Here is a 19385-nt window from a genome sequence, read left to right as displayed (position 1 = left end):
TAGCGTGGCTTGCTGTGGGCCTCTATTTCGGCTTACCATGAGCCCCCGGGCGTGCGCGCTGCATTGCAAGCCCTGCACCGAGGCAAAGAGCAGCAGCGTTTCCCTTGCGTGCCGAGCGCAGGCTGCGTCCATTCTCTGTAGTTCCTTGTCCCGAGCTGCTCCCTCCCGGACACCCCGGGGCGAGGGCTGGGTGCTGCTTCCCAGCGCCCACGGGCGTGCATTGCCCACTCGAGCCCAGGGGCTGAGGGTGCCCGGAGGCGGGGAGCCAGCCCGGCGTGGGCCACGGGACGGGGCAGGAAAGGTCTCCGTCTGCCGGCAGGCCGGGGCTGTAGTGCCGGCTTTGGAGGGGCAGCGTCTGCAGGGTGCTTGGGGGTACTTCCCAGTGCAAAAGGCTCTCTTGAGTGCAGCTGCCTGGAAAGCAGGGTCCCTCCCTGCCACGCTGCACAGGAATGGCCCTGATTTCTAGTGGGGCTGAAGCTACGCTAGAAAAAGTTGGTTTAAAATAATGCCTAATGTCCCTGCTTGTTTACAGTAATTTAAACTGACCCCGATCCAATCAGCTTGCGTGACTGAGTGGCCGAGGTCCACGCAGCGCTTTCTTCCTTGTGCGTATGAACAGCGTGTTCACAAGAGCCAGCAAATAAACCCTGCCTTGCGCTGGGGAAGCAGCTCCGGCACGTAGTGCAGGGTATTGCGAGAAACGCCCCTGCAAGCAAGAGGGACAAAGCCTTCAGGGGCTGTGTGAAAAAACAAATACTTTCTTTTAATGGGGTACTCTACAGCACAAACATCATTTCTGTCTGTATAACAGTAGTGAGCAAAGAGCAGCTTCGCCCCACAGGAGCCTTCCTGCCACAGCAGGGTCAGCACAGGGCAATAAATTAATCTCTCTCCGGAAGGGAGCTTGAGCCGGTCAGATTCCTTCACGGTATCAGTGGCCATCGCTCCGGAGCCGCCGTTTGCCTCCTTGGCTGGCTTCTGGCGTGCTAAATCGCAGCCTGCCAGCGAGGGTTCGGGATGCACCGCTCACCTTCTGCGGCTTGAGCTCCATTTCCTAGCTGCTGCCGGAGCCGAGACAGCCAAACGCGTAGGGATGGGGAGGGAGGCTTGGGGGGAGCGGAGGGAACTGTCCCGGCAGGTCTCAGAGCTCCGACTGGAAGGAGAGAGAGGGAGAGAAGAAGTTGCAAGCTTCGAAAGGGCAGCCAAAAGCAGGAGGCGAACAGAGTCCCGCCCTGAGGGAGCCGGCTCAGCTCCTGCGCAGAGCCGGAGGGGGCTGGCTGGCTGCAGCCCCGCGGCCCCAGCCCCGCAGCCTGCCCTGCGGCGACGCTGCGCTCCGCCGGCGCGGTTCCCCTCCGTGCAGAGCCATCAAGGGGGCCTCGACCCCTCCCCACCGCCCCCCGAAACCCGCGTGACGGAGCAGCCGTGCGCGTTGCTGCAGCGGCGTCAGCAGTATGGCACTGACCCTCCGGACAGCGTAGATCCAGTTGAGGTAGGCACGGACGCTGGTGTAGACGCCGGGCGTGCTGGGGTTCCCGCAGCCCTGGCCCCAGCTGACGATGCCCACCACCTGCCAGTGCCTGCCCGAGTACAGCAGGGGCCCGCCGCTGTCCCCCTGCGAGGGACAAACCGTCTGAGCCGGGGCTGAGGAGCCCCCGTCCCGCGGCACGGGGGGTGCCGGTGCTCACAGCTGCAGCTTGCGGCCGTTTCCAGGAGGACAGCTCTTCCCTGAAAGGGGCTCTGCCAGCGAGAGCTGCGGACCCCCCCACCCCCTCTGTCTGGGCAGCCCCCCCACCTGGCAGGTGTCCACCCCGCCTTGGGGCAGGCCGGCACACAGCATCTTCTCGGTGACCTCCCCGTGGTAGGCGGCCAGGTTGCAGCTCTCGTTGTCTATGAGTTTCACCTCCGCCTGCTGCAGGGTCTCCGACAGTTTGCCTGCGCGAAACGTGGCTGCTCAGAGGGGCTCCCCAGCGGCCCCGGGCAAGCAGGGAGCCCGCCGGCCCCGTCTCCTCCTGCAAGCCGTGCTGGGGGGGCACTCTGCCCTCAGCTCACCGTGCTCCTGTGTGTAGCCCCAGCCGATCACCCGCAGGGATGTGCCTGGCACCAGCTCCTCATCGAAATAGGGCAGGCAGATGGGCTTGCTGCTGTCTGGAAGGGAGAGGCGAGGCGCGGGAGGCGGCTGGGGAGGCTCGTGGGGAAGGTGTCCCTGCCCGGACCGGCCGGGGCCACGCGCCGGCTGGGCACCCAGCTCCCCGCTGCGCCCTCGGTAAGGCACCGCTCCCGCCCGGCCCTCTCTGCTCGGCGCCTAGCAAGCTTGGCCTTTGCGAGCTCTTGCTCCGAGGAGGCGTGTGCCACGTCTCACCTGAGACATGCAGGGGAGACCGCAGCTTCACCAGGGCAATGTCGTTGTCCTTGGGAGAGGCGGGTGTCACCTTAGCCAGGAAGACCTTCTCCACAGCAAGGGTGGCAGCGCCCGAGAGGAGGTCGGAGCCGGCCTTCACACGCCAGCTCTGCACGATGGGGTTGTTCCTGTGCAAAGACGCGTCTGTTATCGCTCCCCTCTTTCCCCTCCGTGACTCTGCTGCAGGGACAGGCAGCAAAGCCGTGCCTCCGCGCTGCCCCGCTCGGCATCGGGGGCTCAGCTGCATTGGACCGAGGGGCGCAAAGCCCTGCGCAGACGTGCTAATTATGGGACATTTAAGCAACGCGTGGCTTAAACCCAGAGGGACTCAGCCTGGCCTCGAGGAGCCGACCCAGCCCTGGCGCGTCGGTGCAGGCGGGCCGGTGCGCTGCAGCGGAGAGGTCGCCGACTCACTTGAAGCAGTGCGCTGCCGTCAGGACCCAGCTGGGGCCGATGATGCTGCCCCCGCAGATGTGCTCCTTCCGGTACTGCAAGCTGACCTGCCACGGCCAGGCCTCGATGGCGGCCGGGCTCCCGCCCAGCACGCGCGGAGTCCTTACGCTCTCCCCGCAGTCTTCTGCCGGGCGGTGGAGCAGCGACAAAGCGACAGGTTAGCTGCGGCAGGGAGAGAAAGGGCACCCGCTCTGCCCTCCTCCAGCCGCGGGGTGAGCGGGGACAGCGGCTCCCGCGCCTCCCAGGGAGGGGAGCGTGGCCCAGGTGCCTCACCCCCCGTGACGCTGCCCGTGTCACCCCTTCCTGGGCCACTTGGCAACACCCCCTTTTGTTCTCTGTTTGCGCATGTCCCCGGGCTTGCTGAAATGGGTTCATCCATTCCGTGCCTTCTCCAGCCTGCCAGGTGGATTAGTTTAATCAGGGTAATTCATCGGCAAAAGTAAACCCATCCAGGCAGCTGATTAAGCCTCTCTTAGGTGTTTCAGTTCTGGGAGATTTATACTGGCTTAACAAGAAGGTTAGCAGTAATTAAATCCCACTTTTCTCATGCAAACAGCGTGGGAACCGGGGAGGGCCAGGGCTTGGGCCAGAGCCAAGCTCTCGCGGCCGCAGCACAGCGCATGGGGCTGTGCCGGGAACAAGGACCTGGAGCGGCACGAGGGCCTGCGTGCCCGCAAGGTGCAAACGGCATCGTGACACTTACTGGAACAAAAGAGCGAAACAACTGATCCAGAGAGGCATTTCCTGGAAGAGGGAGGAAGAGGGCTGGATTCGGCGGGGAGGGGCTCTGGCTCCGCGGCCAGGCGCAGCAGGCTGGAGGGCGAGGGGCATGGCGGCCACCTCCGCACAGCCCCACCGCTCGCTCACCTGCCCGGCTCGGACATCTGGAGGCTGCCGTTGCTCAGCGTGACCTCGCGCGGAGGCAGGGGCTGCCCTGCGCCTGCCTTCACTGCCTGGAAAGTGGGGGTGCTGAAAGACACGGGGGGCATGGGTCAGGAAGCACACCCTGGGGTGCTCAGCCCCGGGGCACAGATGCCGGGAGAGGACAGGCGCTGGTGCCTGAGCACCCCCGGGAGCCTGGAAACTTGGCGGTTTTGGCTCAGACTGAGCCAAAGATGGTATAACCCAGTTCTAAACCTTTAGGGACTGAAGCTTTACAAATAGGTCCTAGATGTTTGCCCGCGGCCCTAGCAAAGAGCTGGTGAGAGAGGGAGGAAGCAGGAGCTTAGGAAGGGAATGCGGACCCTGTGCCAGTGAGCAAGAGCAAGACCCCACAGAAGAAGGGAGTTCCTGGGGACGGGGGCGCAGGAATGGCAAAAGAGGGAAGTTCTGGAGGGCGGGGGGCAGGATGGGGGGACTGGCCACTGAGCCCAGGGCCAGGGCCAGGAGCCTGTTGGAGGACTCCCTGCTATTCGGGGAGGCGTGGGGCAGGTAGCTCCCAAGGGACCGCAGGGGTGTCCCTGCGGTTGCGGCAGCTGGGGCCTGTGCTCAAAGCCTCAATCCCTGACTTTTCGGAACTGGGAAGTACCATCTTGGGCTCAGTCTAGGCTCCGAGAGGGGCTCAAACGCCAGAACCCGTCTTCTCCCTAGTATGCCCCTAACTGAACTCAGACTCTCCCTTAATCCAGGGCTGATACCAAACACACGGGGCTAGCAAGCTGCCTCCCCCGATCTCGGCTTCAACCAGCTTCGGTTGAACGCAGCGCTACAAACTTGCCGCTAGCTCAGGGCAGCGCACAAGGCGGACACAGGTGGGTGACATGGAGCTTCATCGCAGCTGCAAGGACCCGGCCCTACCCACAGCCCCGGCCAGCTGCTGCTCTCCAGGGCCTTTAAAAGGGCTCCAGCAGCAGCCAGAAGCCGGGCTGAGCTCTGCACGTGCCCCAGGAGGGCCGCTCTGGTGAGGGGAGTGCGCGCCGCTGGGAGCCGCGGGGCAGCCCTGCGGCCTGGGTGACCGCGAGTAGGCGGGGTGGGGTGCCCGTGGGCTGGGGGCAGAGCGGGGGACGCTGGGCACGGTGTTGTGCTTACGGGGGAAGCTGCCAGGGCTTCCGGCACAGAGACCAGCCAGCTCCCAGGGACGCCCAGAGTACTCTGCGCGATGGGGATGGGCTGAAACCATTAGTGCAGGGCTCTGAGTGCTTTATAGTAAACAGAGCCCCACTCCAAAAGAGCTTTTACGGGAAAGGGGTAGCTAAAGCGGGCAAGAGAGGTGTGGAGAAAGCAGCCGTGTACCTCCTGTAGCCCATTTGCTCGCAGGCTGCTTTCGCCAGCACCAGGCTGAAGTGGTCGTGGCAGATGCAGGACCAGGCGCCCGTGTTTCTGTTGAGCACCTGCAGGATGGATCTGTCTCTGGAAACACGGGCTGGGGACGGACACCAAGTCAGCTTTGTCATAGGTGACTTCAGCGGGCGGAGGCTCGCTGCAGCAGCCCAGCTCTGAGCTCTAGCAGGGTGTCCTGGACTCACCGCCAGCTGGTGGCCCCTCAGGGACCCACTGGGGACAGTTGGCCTCGTCCTCGCCCTGCAGACAGTCCGCCTGCCCGTCGCACACCTGCTGCAGTGGCACCAGTTTCAGGGGCTGTTTGCAGACCAAGTAGTGGTAGTCCAGGTACACCTTCACTAGAGGGAAAGGGGGAGCGCAGCGCTGAGCTCGCGGTGCGGGGCAGGCTCCGGGCTTGCGCGTGGGGGCTCCGCGAGAAGGTGGCGGAGCCGGTCCCGGCTGAGCCCTGGGTCCAGAGCCGTGTTCGCCGAGCCGTGGCTGTGCCCAGCAGCGGCAGGAGGAGGGGGGAGAGGAGAGCAGGAGTCGTACCCAGGAACCCGACCGTAGCCAGGCAGGCGAGGCCGAGCACTGCTGCCAGGACGGGCATGCCGATCCGCTTGAAGGACTCCAGCGCCGTGGAGGCTTTGTGTCTTGTGCTGGGACCTGCAACGCAGAGGAGCGTGGCCCTGCGTCGCCAGGCCCAGCCTGGCAGCGCCCACGCCCCCGGCTCCTGTGGGTATTACCTCCGCCATTCAGCTGCTCGGAGGCTAAATCCTGCAAACCAGAGGGGAAAACCAGTTACTGAGCTGAAACTTCAGCCGAAGAGCAGTTGGCAGGTGGGAAGCGTCTATAGCAGCGTGGCTAGCTGGCCCTGTGGCCATTCCCCGGCCAAGCGCCCAGCTAACGTGATCAGCCACCCCCGGGAGGGCAGCCCGGAGAAAGCAAGGATCAGCTAAGCCTGGGCAGGCACAGAGGCTGCCGTCTCTTTGGCTCGCTCGAGGCCCTCCGGGAGGATTAGCAGGGAAACTGCCCCAGCCTGCAGCTGAGGCTGCTTTAGAGCTGCTGGGGATGGGGTGGCACGTCCTGGTGCGGCAACGCTTGGCTCTGCCCTCGCCCGCGGTCGCTGGCTGTGTTGTTCCTGTGGACACCACCTGTGCAATTCCAGTAACTGGCTATGCACGTTGCAGAGTTACTGTCGTTAATGCACCAGAGGCTTAAAAAGGGATAGGAATTATGAAAGAGGCACTTTCTGATGTGCCACGAAACCCTGAGTCAAAATACACATGCCTGCAGGGCTGTGCCGCCCAGACGTGTCACGATGAGGGTTATATTCTTTGGGTGACCCAGCCCGGGGTCAGAAACCGAGGGGCACAGCCCGGGCCCTCCCCGACAGACTGACGGAGCCACTGGAGAAACCAGCCTGGCCCGCGGGAACAAGTGCTCTCAGGGCGGGGAGGGAGGGCTGTGCCGCTGCTAGGGCACACGGTAAACACAGCCCGGGTAGCAGTCGGCGCTGGAGCAAGCGATGAGTAAGGCATTGATCCCACCTGATCTCTTCAAAATTATTTTCCCGTAATAGGTTCTCATAAGAGAGATGCCCGACTGCGGTAGGAAAGGCCCCCCGAGCTGCGCCAGCCAGCTGTTGCTGCAGGAGCCGCCCCGGTCCTCGGTGCGTGGGTTGGTGCTGGGCAAAGACCAGAGCCCCTTTGGGGGGGTTTCAGGTGGACACCGTATGTTTCTGTTGCCCTGTTTTGCAGCCGTGCTTGTGCCACGCTGCTGAGAGCTGCTTTCTGGCAGCTTGCGGTTTGAAAGTGTGCTCCTGCCCTGCCGAGGCGGTGGAAAGCGGCACGCTTGCTTTTACCTCGAATGTGCTTCCAGCCCTTTTCCTTTGCTGTTGCTTCCGGACTCTACCACGACAGGTAAGATTTGTTGAGGTTTTTTGCAGGGCCTGTACCCAGCATGAGCAATGGGTACTGCAATAAACCCACAGATCCAGGAGCACGATTCAGGAGATTTGGGGGCTTAGAAGCCTTTGCTTATTTGGCTGCTGAGCTTCAGGGGCAGCACACCTTTCCCTGGGCAGCAGAGGGCCGGAGATGGTTGCATTTGTTGTCTCAAATGAGAGCACAGGCCCCTGTGCCATCTCAGGGCTCGGAGGCTGGGGCTTTGAAGAGCGGTGCAGTGAGAGGAGGGATGCCCTAAGGCTGCGAAGGGGCCCTGCTCCAGCCCGAGGCTGGTGGGAGGGAGCGGTGGAGCCCTCCCTCTCTGGGTCACCCTGTTTGGGCACGTTTAGCCATGCTCAAAGGCTCTACCAGCGGGATTTTACAGGCAAGTGCCAAGCGATTATTTATGGGCTAACACGTAAAGATAGCTTGATTGAATGTGCTGCTAGCCCAGCCACTGCTGCCCCTCGCCCAGCCAGGAAATGTTGCGTCCCCATCACGGCCCTGCTGCGTGGCTTGGACCGCCAGTTTCGGCCGCTGCCCGGCCCAGGAACGAGAAGTGACGTGTGCAGGGGAGGACCCGATCCTGCCCGGTGCTGGCAGGGCCACGGGCGTGCGGCTGTGCCCCAGCGCGCAGCCGTCTGGCTCTTTTGAGGAAATGCCAGGGGCTTTTCTCCAAACGGCCGGGCTCGCCTGGCACCGATGCCGAGCACGGGCAAGTCACGGCGAGCGCCCAGCCCCTGGACGGGCTCTGCGCAGCCCCTCGGTCTCTTTGGCTCCCGGGAGGGCACTGCAGTGCTACCGGGGAGTCCCTGCTCCCGATCAGCTCCTGGGGGCACGGAGCCCGGCTCCTGGGGGCCGGGAGTCAGGGACCTGCTGGGAGCAGGAGGGCAGGGTGGGAAGGGGAGCGTGCCTCCTGGACCGAGTGCCCCACTCGGCTGCCCTTCCCTGGGCCTCTTCTCTGAGGCACTCGGTGCCTGCAGGAGCCCTGGGAGTTTTGTAACGCCAGCTCGGCTTGCTCCCAAACGCCACCTACGCAGCCAGCCGAGGGCACGTGGGGCCAGTCCTTCCTCCTGCTGACCTCTTGTGTCACCGTGGGCCTGGGCCGGGCATGACCTGCATAATGGGATCCTAACGGTTCCCTGCGGGAACGGTCCCGGGGCCCTGGCTGCGACGGCTCCTCCAGGCTGCGCGGCACGGCCGGGGCTCTGCGGCTGAGGGGCCCCGCAGCTGCCCCCCCCGTGCCCGCAAGCTGCCCGCGCTTGTGCCCATCGTGTCGTCTGGTGTCGGGCTCCTTTCTGACTACCCCGTGCAGGTCTGGTGTGGATGCAGGTGGGAGGGATGATGCTGTGGTGCTGGCCACCTTCCCGCACAGAGAAGGTATTGCCTGTTGTTGATTTTTGGTTGTTTCCCCCCCCCCCCCATTTTCTTCAGTCCATGAGCCTCCTCTGTTTCAAACAGATTCAAAGCTTTGAGCTGCCCCAGGGGCTGCCTCTCCACCGCTGCCCACTTGCTCTCAAAACCACGCTACAAGCAAGAGCTGCACTGGTTAAATTCAAAGCAAGGCAAGAGCTCTGCCAGCTCCTGCGTGGACTGGAAGCACATGATTTCCCGGAGAACTGAAGGCTACTGTAACTAATTGAGCTCCCTTGCCATATTCTCTGGACGCACGTTAATGCCACTGCGGCCAGTCCGCACTCCGGCTGTGCAAATGCCAGCCCACGAGCCACGGGCTCCCGATGAACTTCTGCACCCGCGCCACACACGAGCAGGCTTGGGCAGCTGGGGTGCCGTCGGACTCGTGCCGTTTGCCCTCCGCAGTGCGTGGCTGAAAGGCTTTGTGGTGCACCGAGTAGCTGTGCCGGCTGCTCCTGAATGAGGGGAAGTGGGACGTTCCTACGCGAAACCCAGCTTCAAAGGGTGCAGGGTGTTCGGGTACGGGGCTAATTCCTTGGCTGCGGGGCATTTAACCCATGGGGGTGTGTAGGCATTGCTGCCATGCAGGGGGACGAGTTCCCTGCTCCGGAGGGAACGATGTCCCAGTGTATCGCTGGTGGAGGGTTTTACGGTGCCCAGCAAGCTGGGCCATGCGTGGCTGCCCTCTGTTAAGGAAGCCTTTTCCTCCTAGGGAGGGATTGCATGCCAGGCTGGGGTTTGGTGGCCATGGCTTTGCTTGCAAAAGGCACTGCAGGAAGCTGAGCCAAGCGTGTCCCCTGTCTGAGCAGGGGGACTGGCAGTCCCACAGTGGGAGCTGCACTGGGGGGCAGGAGCGCTGCGCTCTTGCCCAGGCATCGCCGAAGAACCAGCCCCTTCTCGGGGGGGGATAAGATGCTCCAGAAGGGCACGTTCCCCTTGGCGAGCAGACTTGTGAGACACACTGCCTTACTTGTCTGCTTCCCGGTCTGGGAGAGGGGCAAGGCAAGCCACAGAGATATGTGGGAGCGAGAGCTCGTGGGGATAGCCAAGCACCGTGTCCAACAGCCACGGTGGGGTGTTGAGAGAGATGGGGAAAATCATTCCCTGCCTGGATGCTGGAGGGGCTATGGGCCAGGGAGCAGCAGCTCTTTTGAGCCTGGGCTGCCCCATCGCCAGGAGACCGCTCCTGGCAGACCTGGGCCGCGAGCGCTGCCAGCGGCGGGGTGTGCGGGGCGCCGGCTGCCCGCTCCCGGGGCGAGGGGCTGGGGGCTGATGTGCAGGGAGGGGGCGGAGCGGTGGGCAAAGCTGTCGGTAACTCACCATGTTCGTTCAGCTCTGACGTGGTCTTCTGCCTGCAGGAACCCGGCAAATGTCCTCCAGTGTGGGACACAGGGAGGCTGGGGGTGCCCCGATGCCCAGGGAGCCCGGGCCGGCGATGCTTCTGCCACCCCTGTGCCTGGGCTGCTCTGCCCGCGCTGTACTAACACTGGGGCAGGACCGCCCAAGCGCTCCTTAAAACCCACAAGAGGAGTTGTGAAACAGGAATTATGATTTGTAGTGTAATATAACACCGGTCTATCAGCAGCACCATCACCTGCAATAATCTCCTGAGCATCTGCCACCGGAGGGTGACTCACCTGCAGAGCTGCTGTCCCAAAATGGCTTATCAGGAGTGAACTGACTGACAGAGCCGGATTTTTCCTGCTCCTCTCCCGATGATAAGAGGAACCACAGCCGTCCCGCTCTTTGTCTGTCTCTTCCGCGTTGCACCGGGTTGTTTTTAAACAGAGGTTTTAGTAGGTGGAGGAGGAAAGGAGAAGAGTTTACGCATGAGGTTACCAGGCCATTATATGCTCCTGCCTCTCGGGTCACTCGGTCTGTGTGTCCCTGTGCAGCCCGAGTTTGCGGCTGGGAGGTGCTCCTGGCAGCACCGGCGTGAAGTGGAAAGGAAAGCGAGCGGGTGCCCGTGGCGGGCTGCCTCTGGGGTGTCGTGCAGGCTGGGGGTGCGGGCAGGTGTCCGGCTGGGCAGGAGTAGCTGGAGTCCTGGGCAGGCTGTATGAAGGCGTTGCTCCCCGGTGGGAGCGGGGTGCCCAGCCCCTGCCCAGCGACTCTAACAGCAGGCGCCCCGACAAGCCGGCAGGGCAGAGGTTTGAGCGTGGCCCCTCCAGACCTCCTTACCTGCCCTCTGGGGCAAACCCCTCTCTTGCTCCCCGGCTTTTGTCCCTGCTGGGGTACAGCAGCACTGCAGGCATGCCGACTGCCGCTTCCTACACGGCTGGGATGCTCCTGGGCTGTTTGTGGAGATTTACGGAGGCCTGCTGTCCGTGTGGATGTGCTGGGCTCAGGGCCGAGGCTGGATCGGCCAGTGGGGCACCGTGGTGCAAAATGGCCGTGCCCTTCTCCCTCGGCCCCCCCTTCCTTTGCAGAGCAGCTGCCCTGTGTTGGTTGAGCTCAGCGATGTTGCCCAAGGTGGGGCTGGCAGGGGTGGGTGGGGAGAGGGGCTCTTACAGCCCCCGCGCCCTGTTTTGGGGAAGCGCTGTGCCTGTAGGCAGGTCCTGAGGCTGCTGGTGGAGCTGTGCACGTCTGACCCAAGGCTGGGCTACCCATCCAGGAATAATTGCTCTGGGACAAAGAGTGGCTTGCTTTAGCCCGCTGCTGGCAGCACTGCTGGGCGGGATGGGCATTTAGGTTTAGGTGTGCGGGAGCCGCTTGCTGCAGCTGGGCGAAGGCCAGTGCCAGGGGTGGGCTGGGGTCAGGGAGTCTGCAGGCTGCGGTCGGCCCTGCTGGCAGCTGGCTGGAAAGCCTGGCCTTGTGCAGACTCACGCTGGAAGTGGTGGGTGTGCAGGATTTGCCAAGCAGCTAATTACCCTCTCTCTCCTTTTGTAATCAAGCTTTCCCAACGGCTGGGGAGAGCTGCTTCTGCCAGGTGCGTGCACTGTGCCGGCGGGGAGACTGCGGAGCGTCCCAGACCTGCAGCTCCTCGGCCAGGGAGCCGTGCCGTCGCTGCGCCAGCTCGCCCCGGCCGCAGCAGGGACCCTGCCCGCTCTGGGGAGAGCGGGCAGCATAACCCGCTAGCCTGACCAGGGATCCTGGCATCTGCACGTGGCTCTGCAGGTAAGGGACACCCTCCTCACGCTCACTGGTGAGGATCCAGCCCCCTTGGGAGGTGTGGGGACCTCGGCAGGCTGCAGTCTCGGCTCCTGCCCCCGTGGTCTATGCGACGCCCAGAGGCCACGGGCTGGAGGGTGGGCAGCAGCAGCTGGCAGGTCCAGGAGGAGGTCCTTTGGGCAGGAGGGCGCCCAGTGCTACTGCAGGAGCTTTCAGCTTGCAAACTGGCTTAAGGGGCTGCGCACAGCAGCGGGGAGCTGGGCAGAGAGCTTGCGTCCCTGGCGTGCCACAGTAGGTCCTGGCTGCTGCAGCACAGGCAAATGTGGGCACCTGATGCAGCGTGAGATGCAGCATGCTGGAGCGAGCTCTCCTCTCCAGTCTGGGCACGCCTGTCCCTTGTCAGGGAACAAACTGTGGCTTAAAAGCAAAAGCAGCTCAAGAGGTGGGTGCTGCTCGGCCAGCAGGGATCGGGCAGAGGCTCTGGAGCGAGCTCAGGCCCATGCATCCAGCACCACCTGCGCAGCTGCAGCCCTGTGCCGTGCCACAGAGACCCCCTCGAGGCGTGGGCTGCCTTCCCAGCGCATCCCAGTGCCAGCCCCACACGCCCCACGGCTGGGCCTGGCCCCGCTGCCGTGGAAGGGAGAGCAGCCCGGGAGCATCTGCGGGGTGGGAGGTGGCATGGCGGGGAGCGGCTCTTCCTCCTTTGAGGTTAAGCGAAGGCTTTGAGGAAGCAGCTGAGGTTTGCAGATGTTATGTCACAGCTCCGCGCGCTTTCGGGGCTTTGCTTCCTGGAGTGCGGCTGTGTTTCCAGCCCGTCACCCTTTCCTGGCCTCTTGCGCACAGAGCCCTGGCGTGACGCAGGCTTCCGGGCACCCTGGCTCCGTCTAGGATCCGGCAGGGGCCAGGCAGGGCTGCCCGGGGCTCTGCGCAGCTGCCAGCCTCTCTGAGCCACATGGACGTGCGCCCTGTCCCTTTTCTCTCCGCTGCCTGGCAAGGAGCAGTCCCAGCCTCTCTGTCCGAGCCGGGCACTGGCAGGACCTCGGGGTCTGCAATGTGCACCATCCCCTCTGCATCCTCTGCATCCCGCCCTTCCCCGGCCAGTGTCTCCGTGTGTCCCAGGCATCGCCTGCGGGTCTTGGGGCTGAGATGCTCGTTCCTGGGGAGGGCTGCTCGGGGGCTTGGCTCCTGCCCGGCCGCTTGCGCAGGGGCACGGCATAGTCGGAGGCTGTGCCTGGCAAAGCGTGCACAAAGAGGAGGTTTCCGGGGGGGAGGGATTTTGCCCCTGGCTGCCCGGTTTCCAAGCTGTTGATGGTTATCCCTGTTTGCTACCTTCTACCTGCAGCCATGGGAGATGGTTTCCCCCTCTTTCTGCAAGCAGGCGGTGATTGCCACCTAACCCTGCGGCCTGGGGCTTTGAGAAGATGATCGAATACAGCCGTAAGTGCATCGCACTGGGAGGTGTCTGCAACCGGGGGCAGCGGGTGGGGGACGCCCTGTCACCCTGGGTCCTGCCCTCCCTGTGGCCGCCCTCGCCCTGCGCAGGGCCTTAACCTTTGTGGGCATCCCCAGACGCCCAAGGCCAGGCTCGTTGTGGGACCCTGTCCCCCTCCCGGCTGCTGCTCTTTGCCAGGAGGTGGCAGTCAGAGGACAGCCGCTCCGGCGCCTTGCCAGGGCTGGACACCCCTGTGTCCGGGGCGTCCCTGCCCCTCGGGCTCCCAGCGCTACCAGTTCAGCCTCAGCCAGGGTGCTCCCTGCCAGCAGCGGGAGGGCAGAGCTGCCTGCATGGGCAGGCTTCGTGCCTGCCCTGTGCGGGCGGGGAGCCCTGGCCGGGCTGCGGCACGGGCGACGTGCTATCCGTCGCGGGAGGAGCGGTGTCTGCCGAAGCTCCTCTGCTTTCTCTCCTGGGAACCAGTTGAACCGGCAGGCGAGGAGCGGTACCCGGCACGAGGCGGCTGTGTCACCCGGAGAGGAGGGGACGGGCGGGACGTGCCGGGCTCCGGTGCGCACCAGGCTCTGCTGCAGCAGCTCCCAGCCTGGGCTAGCCGTGAGCAGCTCCGGCGGCACGGTGCTGGACGCCAGGAGATGGACGCCCGGGCAGGTGAGTAGGTGGCATTCTTCTCCCTTTATGGAGCAGAGATGGGGTGGTTTTATTGTCCAGGTAGTGGCTTGGTAACCTTCCCCGCCCCTCTGCTGGCTGTGGAGCTGGGGCTCGGGGCTTGGCTCCTGCTGTGGCTCTGTCCTGAGCAGTGCTGCTGGGAGGCGTCTCGCTGGGACGCGAGGGCGTCTGGTCCCGAGGGTGTCGGGGCAGGAAGCGCCTCCCATGCGTGGCATGGGGCCGGGGCCGGGCACGAAGCCGTCATCCTCCCACCGGCGGCAGGCGTGGGGAGAGGGCAGTTTCGGCAGCCGGCTGATTCAGGGAGGCTATTGCGCCGTGCTCCTCCTGTCCCGCGGCTCCTGCCGCGTGAGTCACTCCTGCGGCAGACTCCCTGACCTCACCCGTGCCGGGGCCCGGGGCCCGGGGCTCCCAGCTCACCCCTGCCCCAGCAGAAGCAGGGTGCGTTTGCTGCCCACGTACGCTGGGCTCCTGAGCCCTGCCGTGCGGGCCCAGCAGGAGGGAAGGGCAGGCTGGTCCTGCTCGTCTGCTGTGCAACCTGGGAGCTGGCGGCGCGACGCTCTGCAGCTCCCCAAGCGTTTGCCGGATCCGATCAGGTAGAGCGAGTGCTGCGGGTTGCAGGATGACCTGGGGCCTTGCTCGCTATGTAAACACTGTGACCACAGGGGAAATGTTCTCACTCCACCGGCATCTGTCTAAATTTAGCTGCTGTTAGGTCATCCTTTTCCGCTGCCTTCTCCCTCCTGATGCTGTAAGGCACAGCACCCTGTCTCTGCGCCGGATGCTTGCCCCGAGCCCTCTGCACGGGCAGGGGAGCGCTGCGGGGCTGACCGTGCGCCAGGGCAGTGGCCAAACCCTGCTGTGCCCTCCTGGGCACAGCAGCCCCAGCAGCCCCCAGAGCTGTGCCCACCGCCACCCCACCTGTGTTTTGGAAATGGGCCACACTGGGACTGACTGGGCAGCTTACTGGTCGGGGAGGCCCTGAGGGGATGCTGGTGTGCAGGCGGGCGTGCAAGAGGCGGTGCTGCCTGTGAGATGGGCTCACGCTGGAGCCCGCTGTGACAGCGGAGAAGGGTCCGGGATGGCATTCGCGCAGGGGTTTGGGAGAGCAGGAGCCGGCAGCAGCTGGAGAGGTGCGATTTGCAGCCCCGCGCTGTACGTCGCATGAGATTTGCTCTGTGCAGCGTGCAGCCTGTTGTCGGCAGAGAAATGGCTGCCAGTCGGCCGTGCTGTGCCTGGGCACCTCGGCGTCCCCTTGACAACGCCGGGAGCGTTGGCTGGCGCTGGGCTTTGCCAGACCCTGCGGTGTGGGCGGGAGGGATGGAGGGGGTGCAGAGCCCCCGCAGAGGTCCTGCACGGCCCCATCCTCGTCCCGTCCCAGCCCGGTGCCGGCAGCGGGAGGCCGCTCGCCCTGACAAATGCATCCTCTAGAGGGAACTGCCTGTCCAGAAATGGGTCTGCGCGGCTGTGCAGGGACGGCTGCGGGGACAGACCGGGCCATGGTACCGCGCGGCTGTGGGAGCGCTGGGAGAGCCGGCGCCGGTGCCACAGCTCTGGCACCTTGCTGCTCTTCTCCGCTCAGCCGGGTGCTGCTGGGGCACGGCCGGCAAGACGCACCAGTGCCGCAGGACACCCCGGCTGCGGGAGGTGACAGCCAGCGAGTGTCTCCTCGGCTCCAGCCCTACTCTGCTACCTCCCTGCTCTGCCTGCGCTTTTGCTGCCAAAATTACAGCTAAATTGCACGGCTAAATCCTGCTGATCACCGATCGCTTCCTGTGCAGCCAAGAAAGGTGCTTGACCCCAGAAGAGTGTGCATGGGACCAGGCTTCGTCAGGGTGGCCAGCTCCCTGCCCCCGGCACAATGTGATGGGCCCTGGGCATGGCCGAAAGCTGCCTGGGGTCTTGGTGAGCTCCCGGCAGGGCCGGGAGCGGGACTAGCAGGGGATCCTGCTTACAGGGAACATGGGCTCCTGTTTACAGCCCTTCCCTGCCTGTTTAGGCTGAGGGCAGCGGGTCACCCACACTCCCCTCTGGGCTCCCTTCCCAGGTCACCATCCTGCCCGCCAGCTCACCTGGGGACAGCAGAAGCGGTGGCTATGTGACCAAGATCACAAGTCTCCAGCACGGGGCTTTGGGGGTAGCAAAAATCTCCGTGCCACAAAGCTCAACAACCTGGCAGAGCCGAGTCCCTCCCCACCATAGGGTGGAGGGAGGTATCCCAGCCCCACAGCTGTCCTCCCCCCCAGGGCGTGATCGGAACCCCCAGCCTCCCGGAGGCATTTGTCTGCAGAGCCCCTTCTCCCCCTGCTTTACAGGGCAAGAGCCCATCAACGCGCTCGGGGTCGTCTTGGGTGTCGGGCTGGCTTTGCTGATCCTGGTGCTTTTTGGCTACACCTTCGTCCGGTGGTACCAGAGCGGCCGGTGCTGGCGCCGTGAGTACGGGCAGAGCAGGGGGACAGGCAGCAGCAGGGCAGGGAGGGCTCAAAAGAAAAGGGCTGCAGGGCCCGGGACGCGGGGAGCACGCCTGACACTTGCTGGTCCCTGGGGGGCTGGGGAAACGCGTGTGCGGGGTGGCTCTGGGGCAAGCCGGGGGCACGCAGAGGCCGAGGAGGGGGAAGCACAGTGATGTCCCGGTGCGGCTGACCGTCCTGCCCGTCCCCGCACCGCTGCACGTGGCACGTTCATGGCACCACGTGGCTGACACCTCTCCTTCCCGCCTCCCCAGGGCCCAACTTCGTCTTCAACCTGTACCACACCTGGTGAGTGAGGCCGCGCGGGGACCTGGGGCGGGCTGGGTGCTCCTTCGCACGGTGCTGAGGCGTCGCAAACCCTTGCCAGTCCCAAACCCGCTGAGCTCTGCTGTTTGCAGGCACTGCCTCCCCGGGACAGACGCCCTGGGGAGCACCGGCCGTCTGGGGACGGCCCCCAGCCCGCGGGCCGGCAGGGGCTGGAGGTGGGCAGGCAGCTCGCTGACATCTCTGCCTTCCCTGCAGTGGGCGGGGGTCGGTGGCGGTGGAGCTGGTGCCGCCGTTCAGCGTCAGCGGCTCGCTGAGCGGGGCGGCGAGCGGCTACGTGCCTTTCCACGACCGGGGGCCGTGAGGCGGGAGCCGGGCTGGTGCGCAGGTAAGACGTCACCCTGCTCCTCCTTGCCCGCTGACGGGTGAGCGAGTGCCCGGCCGCGTGCGCCCCCCAGCACAGCCCACAGCGGCACTGTGCCGCTGCCCTGCGGCGCCTGGCAGCAGCCAGCGCTCGGAGCGGCCGCAGCAGCGGGTGCCGCTGCGGGGAGCCCAGGCTCTGGGCGAGAGTCCTGTGCCGCAGAGCCTCCGTGCCTCCTCGTAGCCCCTGGTCATCACAGCTTTCCCTGGGATAGTCCCAAAGATTTTCCTGCAAAAGTCCTCCCCGCGCCTGTGGGGCATCAGGGGCTTTCCCTGGGCTCTGGCTTGGTTCCCCCCACGCAGGCTTTGGTTTGCATTTCCTTCCCTGTGCCCCGCTGTCCTCGGCCTGGGACTGGGCACGTGGCCGGGGGTGAAGGCAGCTCTGGGCTGGGGCTGGAGCCCGTGTGCTCCCTGCGCCGCTTCCCCGTGCTGCCTCACGCCCACCTTCCAGCAGCCACAGAAAGAGCAACCAAAACCAGCCACGGGGGAATTCCTCTGTTGTTGCTTCTTCAAAAAACAGCCCTTGAGCGTGCTGAATTTCTACTGAAATTGTAACGGTGCAGTTTCTGTTTTTAAAAGAGCTTCTCCATCTGCTCCCCACAGCTGCATTTCTCTGGCTGGCCCTCCGTGGCCATGGGCAGTGTGGGAAGGTGCCTGGGGCCAGCTGCCATCCCCGTGCCGGTGCACTGGCGCAGCCTCCCCTTGCTTGAGATGGAGGAAGAGGGAGCTGCCTTATCCCAGGCTTCCTCAGCACGCGTCCCGGAGAGAAAAGCCGCCTTCCCCATGGCTCAGAGACACCCCAGCCCTCGGGACCGGCCAGCTGCGTGCCCAGGAGACCTCGGGCCAGGCTGTTGGTGAACTCCCACAGGCAGGGGGACGGTGGGGAACCAGCTAAAAAGGATGGCAATGAGCCACAGAACTGGATGGCTGGTTTTGTGCAATAGGGGAAAATGCCGTTAAGGAAATGAGACTGCTTCAGACTTCCCTCCTCCGTCAAATATCTGGACCAATGTGGAAATTTGTCATCTGCACTGGTAGTGCAAGCAAACATCTCGGAAAAAAGCCCCTGTGGGCTTTCTTGTGCCAGCTGCCTTCCACCTCGGCAGAGCAACTGGCTGTGGAAGTGCCTGGAGCACAAGAGCGGCCCTGGCCAAGCGCGCTGCGGCCCTCGGAGAGGGCCCCTGCCCGGCAGGTGGGCGCTGGCAAGGCGGGGGGGCTTGGCCCGTTTCTTTGCAAACTGTTTTCTCAGAAGCAAAAGGAAGAGAAGCGCGGGAGGCCGCGTGGCCGTTTGTAGGGAAACCGGCGAGAACGACGCAGAGGGCCCCAGTCTGCACCCTGGCTTGCAAGCGTGCTGGCGGCCGGCTGCAAGCAGAGGCTGGGGCATCGCCGGGGCTGGGAAAGGGGCTGGGCTGGGGCGGGGTGGCCGGGGAAGCCTGCCTGGGGGCCGGGAGCTCAGGCTCCGTGGCTTCTTCACGCTGCCTTCCTGTGCACGACGCCCTGAGCGTGGGGTGGCTCAGCAGGCAGCTAGGGCGGGTGAAAGGGCCGTGCCCCCCCCCACACCCCCAGCACCCTGCCTGGGGAGGGAGACCGCTGCCTAAGAAACGCCAGCCCGTGCAAAGCCTGAGCAACCTGGGCACTCGCCTCTTGCGCTATACGCCGGCCTGCGGTGGGACAGATGGACACCTGCAGCCCTCCTGGGCAGACCCCCTCTGCCTTCCCCCTCCCTTCTCCTTCCCCGTGCCCACTGTGCTGCTCTGCGCAGGGTTTGTGCAACGCCGGGGGCTTTGCAGCCCTGTTGGAAACGCGTTGGAAACACTTGCATGGGCTAGTGCCAGGGGAGGAAAGGTGTTTGCACGGGTGCAGCCCCTCGCTGCCAGGGTGGCTGAGGTGCTGGGGTGGCTGAGGTGCGGTGGTCCCTGCTGCAAGGAGCAGCGGGAGGAGGAGGGCCGTTTGCAGGAGCAGTCAGAGCCGAACGTCCTCTGTGTTAGGCTGTGACTTAATTCAGGAAAACGTGAGGATCTGGGATTTCCGGAGAGTCAGAGGGACCGTCTGTGCTCTCGGCTATCGAAGCCAAAGCGTGTGGTCTGTGGCTTTCTGGTAAACTCATCTGAGTTTCACTGAAAGGAGAGCCCTGCAGCTTGGGGGGGGTGGGGGGGGATGCTGCCTCTCTCGGCCCCGGGTGCTGCCCCTGGACGCTGCCAGCTGGAGCCTTTCATGGCGAGCAGGAACCAGCAGCAGCCGGCATCGCGCGGTCCGGCCGCAGAGCTTGACGTCAGGAGCACTTAAAAGAAGAAGAGAAAAAAAAAAAAAAATCACGCTTAGTTTTGATGACTCTGTTTTTCAGAGGAAGTTAAAAAAAAGAAAGCAAAAAAAACCCAACCCCCAAAATACCCCAAGGCAGCAGAGATGGTGGAAATGGAAAGGCAGGAGGACGTCCGGCAGCAGGCACGTGGCTGGCATTGATGGTGCTGCTGCAGCGGGGCGGCCACCCCGGCTAGCAGCCGGGCCCTCTGCATGACGTGGGGAGCGTGTCTTAAGTG

At 64.4% G+C, this 19385-nt stretch overlaps 2 protein-coding genes across 2 annotated transcripts in view; one reads left to right on the top strand and one right to left on the bottom strand.

Annotated features, from left to right (window-relative positions):
- ZW10 (zw10 kinetochore protein) overlaps nt 1–19385 on the bottom strand; it is a 227747-nt gene that overhangs the window by 77139 nt on the left and 131223 nt on the right. The gene's annotated exons all lie outside the window — the stretch shown is intronic.
- Nucleotides 15505–19206, top strand: SMIM35 (small integral membrane protein 35). The gene is made up of 5 exons (XM_075521416.1): nt 15505–15595; nt 15937–16122; nt 16416–16449; nt 16684–16813; nt 19190–19206. The coding sequence occupies exons 1-4, from the start codon at nt 15505–15507 to the stop codon at nt 16787–16789; spliced, it is 417 nt and encodes a 138-aa protein (XP_075377531.1). The 3' UTR covers nt 16790–16813; nt 19190–19206.

Source organism: Mycteria americana, chromosome 19 (assembly GCF_035582795.1).
Source record: "Mycteria americana isolate JAX WOST 10 ecotype Jacksonville Zoo and Gardens chromosome 19, USCA_MyAme_1.0, whole genome shotgun sequence".
In the NCBI taxonomy this organism is placed as follows: domain Eukaryota; kingdom Metazoa; phylum Chordata; class Aves; order Ciconiiformes; family Ciconiidae; genus Mycteria; species Mycteria americana.
The sequence above is the reverse complement of the archived record's forward strand: the minus strand, read 5'-3'. Positions and strand labels throughout refer to the sequence as shown.